We start from the raw sequence: 5,280 nt of genomic DNA on the forward strand, positions 1-5,280 counted from the left end.
ATTATATTTATATTTATGGAGTAAAAATGTTTTTATTATCAGCTTTTTATTATTTGGGATAAAGTTATGAGACTGCAATGACAAAGTGATGTACAATATATTTTCACTGGCTGTCAAGTAAAATGAGCTTTAAATATTGTTGTTTTTTATGTACTACTTCATGTACATCACAAAATTGATATATAGTCGTTAAGTATAGTGTAATTAAGTGAGCCTATAAAGTATTATAACACAACCTTATGTCAAGAAAAGTGTTTGTCTAACTTATGTAAAAAAAAATAAAAAAACAGGTTGTGACACTGATAAGTATGAAGATGTCAAAACAAAACAAACTCTCTCTCTCTCTCTCTCTGTGTGTGTGTGTGTGTGTGTGTGTGTGTGTGTGTGTGTGTGTGTGTGTGTGTGTGTGTGAAATGGGTTGGTCTACGTGATGTCATCCGTTTCCCTCCCTCCAGAGGCACGTTGCTGCTCAGTGTAGAGTGGAGTCTAGATTCGCGCGCAACTCAGTGTGCAAGAAGTAAAAGAAGACACAGATCACCGGTGGTGTGATGTCATCTCTGGATTATCACTGTGAATGCCATGTCCGACATAAAAATGTGCCGATCACATCTCTGAAGTCACTGCGCGCGCTTTGACGTCTGCCATAAGACAAGCATTATGCACTTGTGGAACGCGATGGAAACCGAAGGAACTCATGGCACCTTTTAAATGGTTTACTGATGTAAGACACCGGTGCGTCTTTTAGGCTGACCACATTCAGGCGCGGAGCAGAAAGGATGCGCGCAATATGGACTTAAGCGGACTCAACGGCACGGAAGAGCCCAACGGGACTGCAACTGCGGCTTGGCCACACACAGAGGCCACGGCGGCCTTTATTATCCTCGTGGTGACGCTTCTCATCCTGGTTACCATTGTTGGGAACGCGCTGGTCATCGTAGCCGTGCTAACGAGCCATGCGTTGCGCGCACCCCAAAACCTCTTTCTGGTGTCTCTGGCCTCGGCGGACATCCTGGTGGCAGCTCTTGTCATCCCCTTCTCGCTCGCCAACGAGCTAATGGGGTACTGGCGCTTCGGGAGCGCGTGGTGCGCGCTCTACCTGGCGCTGGACGTGCTTTTCTGCACGTCCTCCATTGTGCACCTGTGCGCAATCAGCCTAGACCGCTACTGGTCGGTAACCGAAGCAGTTAGCTATAACGCGAAGCGCACGCCAGCACGTGTCAAATCCACAATCGCGGTGGTATGGGCAATCTCCGCGGTCATCTCCTTTCCGCCGCTGGTCATGACCGAGCACAACGAACGGGTATGCATCATTAACGAGGAGCCGTGGTACATCCTGTCGTCAGCGATCGTGTCCTTCTTTGCGCCCGCAATCATCATGATCGCCGTCTACCGCAAGATCTACCGAGTGGCCAAGCAGCGCGCGTCAGCCGTCTTCGCAGCTAAAAACGGTGGCCCACGGCCGCGCAACTCACCGTCCGACACGTGCCTTGCGCGCGATGCCAAACCTGAAGCGGAGAGCCCGAGCAGCCTGAGCTCCGGGAGCAAGGAGGGACGGAGAAGAAACGACGACGACGACGACGACGACGAAGAGGAGCTGGATGACATCGATCTGGAGGAGAGCTGCGCTTGGGACGGTCAGCCCAAAAAAAGTGGCAGCGCGCGCTTCGCCAAGCGCAGGAAAGTGGAAGGTCGGACGGAGCGGACCTGCTGCCGCACAACGCCGTGGGCTTCCAAACAACCCCGCACTGTGCCGCGCGTCTCCAGGCCGCTGAATGCCGTGAGACCGAGCGCACGGAAAACAAGAGTGGCGCAACTGCGCGAGAGGCGCTTCACCTTCGTTCTCGCAGTGGTGATGGGAGTGTTCGTGCTTTGCTGGTTCCCGTTTTTCTTCACTTACAGCCTGCAGGCGGTGTGCGGGGAACGGTGCCGCGCGCCAGAGGGCCTGTTCAAGCTCTTCTTCTGGATCGGTTACTGTAACAGCTCCGTTAACCCCATTATTTATACAATATTTAACCGTGACTTCCGGAAGGCGTTTAAGAAAATCATGTGCGCTTCTGCAACTCAGCGGGTCTGATCAGGATTGTTCTGGGAACTTTGGACTTCATGGACAAGTTTATTTAAAAGGGGGTTGCCAGATGTTTCTGCTTTATTCTTCATCACGGTTTAAAACAATATATGGGACCAAAATATAATTTTGCCAAATGAGTGCCAAACTTTGATGACATTTCAAGGTTCACCACCACCACCACCACCACCACCACCACAACAACAACAACAACAACAACAACAACAACAACAACAAAAATGTAAATAATAATAATAACAATAATCATAATAATAATAATATTATTATAATAATATTATGATTATTATTATTATTTTTATTATTATTATAAGCTAATTTTGCCTCCACAGCACAATACGCTCTTAAGTTGAGAACTAAACCAGTGTCCTTGTAAGTCTGGCATCACTATTTCACAGACATTATTTTTGTTTACATTATGTTTGTACATAGCCTTTTTGAAGTGGTTATAATGTAAAAAAAAGACAACGTTTTAAAATAAGCTATAAATGTGTTACATGTGTCCTTGTTTGTCTTGGTAATGACGTGTGTAAAACAAAATATTCCACTGTTCGAAATCATGAATCAGCAAATTGTCCTATAAATCATTCATCTGCAGATTCTTTCTGTGCTACAAAAATAATTATTTTCATTTTAAAAATAAAGTCACTTTGCCTTAAATAAAAAAACACAAAAATAATAATAAAAAAAAACATTATTATGGACAGTATTGGTAAATTAATCCTTAACATATACCATTGTGTCCAGCTGGGCTTATATAAACATTATTAATTCCAATGTTAATTAGTTTATTAAACAAGTGTTCATTTAGAATTGTAGCTGTCAGTTTGATACTAAGCTTTTTTCAGCAGCATTGTGGCATTTTATTGTGTAACATTACACAAAAAATTGTTCTAATTCAAACAGGGGTGTCCAATCTTATCCGGAAATGTGCACGTGTGTGTGTGTGCGTGTGTGTGTGTGTGTGTGCAGGTTTTCATTCTAACCAAGCAGAAGACTACCCGAGTCTATTAAAAGTCAAGATCAGCAGATTAAACAGATGGGATCAGATGTGACTCCTGCTTATTTGGAATGAAAACCTTCATCTATGCCTTTGTGGTTTTTTTTGTTTTTTTTTCATTTTTTTTTTGATAAGATCTGAAGACTTCTGGATTAGAAGCCAAACCAAACTGGAGATATGAGCTCACAGTTTGGATTCCTAGTTAAAAAGCTGAATTAATTAAATGTTGTGTTTGTTAACAACTAGATTGTGTACTTACCATACTGTGGCACGTAACATTCATCATTATTCCTCTGTCCTTTCGCTGATGCTTGATGCTTCTAAGACTAAAAAATAATGAGTGAATCTAGTCATTAACTCAGATGAACATTTTGCTATATTGACCAAGGGCTCAGTTGGGTATCAGCTCCAAGACTTCCCCAAGTGTGCACAAATGGTCTATTATCTATGTCCCCGAGAGACACAACACTGCACAATCTAGTGCTATTCTTGCCATAACATAACAAATCTGAAACAACTCATGAAGGGCATGCTAATTACTTAACAAGTAAGTGTTAAACCAGGGTCAAAACATGGAACTACGTAGGACTGGAGTTTGACATTTGTCCTACAAAGCATTCCTTAAGTGTTTAGACAGTGAGCCATTTTCTATTACTTTGTTTCCTATATTCCAACACAATGACTGTGATTCTTTAAAAAACAGAATTTTAATATGTGACATTTAATGTAGAAAGGGATTTATACCTTAGTTTTACCTGGCGATCCACATCCATAAAGAGTCACTTTCCTTTTCTACTCTGCTCCTTGACTGACATGCTCGTTAATGAAACTGCCATGTTTAGCACTTGGTTGCAAATCATGTGAAATTTATGACCCACAGATATCACCACAAGCCTATTTTTGTTGGTGACGGTCTGCCCGGTCAGGATTTTTGTTTGTTTACAGGCTTTTTTGTCTTCAGTCTTTTCTTGAAATGCACTCTGACTTGTATACAAGTCGTAGCATGCCACTGAAAAACGTACTGTTCTTCTTCAAGGTGAACTGGCAATGAGTTGCTTGGATAGTATTTGGATTTTCTTACTTACTGGAGTATTTATGGAGACTTCAGAGTTCATCCTGTTTTAATTTTTTATTCCAGTTTAAACCAATTTTTTTCATATAAGAGGTGGTACAGTATATGCTGTGAAAAAATCTCCATGTCTTTATAAAGCGACAGGTTCCATGTCGGTTTCATCTGTTTGTTAGACTTTGACACTGTATTGGAGTTTGAATTTGAGTCTAAATCAAATTTGGTTTTATTTCAATGGGTCAGTTTCTTACTACACAAATGGACCTCCATATTATTGGCCCAAACAGAGTACGGAGTATTTTCAGAGTATTTCCTGTCAGTCAGTTGATCCTACTATAGGCAACCTGTGCTCAAATAGCGTTTGTGAGACGAACCCCAAACGTCTAGATTACCCCGTACTTTTTCAATAGATATGATGGAAGTGAGCATCATTTATCCTTTAACAAACTGGATATGAAAAAACAGTATATTCCTAAATTGTATACAGGATAATTTACACAAGTGATGTCATCTTTATGAAAAAAAAATATGGTCTATATCCTGTGAAAGCTCTAGATTTCTTGCTAGTGTAAGTGTAAGCACACTCATTAATGTGAATGTCAGCTGATCAGCTGACTAGTACCGCACAATTCCTGATTAATTCCTGCACTTTCGTTAAACAGCTGTTTGTTTTATTCCTGTAGAAATTTGCTATCTGTCATGTATATTTATTATGTATTTATACATAAATCCGTACATTCGTTCAGATTTATTTACTTCGATTGAAATGCTTTGCTGTGGTTGAGCTGCATTTTTAGCAAGAATGTTACTGTGTTTAAATACTGTACGAAGCGTGATTTTTTTTTTTGACCTTGGTCCATGTTCCTCTTTTGCTAGCAATAATTTAGCCAGCTAACTGTGAAAAACTATTTATGTTTATTTATATAGTGATTAATCCAAACCTAATACTCATAGATACACTATTACTCTTTTATTTACTGCATATGATGTCGTGCATATGATGTCGTATTTGTACTGGGACCTTCCCAAACTTTTGCATTGAGAGGTGTTTTGTTGCTTTTTCCTAGGCAGAGGTCAGATAATTCCAAATTATGAGATTTATTTGAACACAGCGTTAGCAGACATCAT

General features: G+C 40.9%; 1 protein-coding gene across 1 annotated transcript; it reads left to right on the forward strand.

Annotated features, from left to right (window-relative positions):
- Nucleotides 1-459: 459 nt before the first annotated feature.
- adra2da (adrenergic, alpha-2D-, receptor a) lies at nt 460-2,789 on the forward strand. Its single transcript, XM_027165092.2, has one exon. The coding sequence runs from the start codon at nt 788-790 to the stop codon at nt 2,072-2,074; it is 1,287 nt and encodes a 428-aa protein (XP_027020893.1). The 5' UTR covers nt 460-787; the 3' UTR covers nt 2,075-2,789.
- Nucleotides 2,790-5,280: the final 2,491 nt, after the last annotated feature.

Source organism: Tachysurus fulvidraco, chromosome 10 (assembly GCF_022655615.1).
Source record: "Tachysurus fulvidraco isolate hzauxx_2018 chromosome 10, HZAU_PFXX_2.0, whole genome shotgun sequence".
NCBI classification, from domain to species: Eukaryota; Metazoa; Chordata; class Actinopteri; order Siluriformes; family Bagridae; genus Tachysurus; species Tachysurus fulvidraco.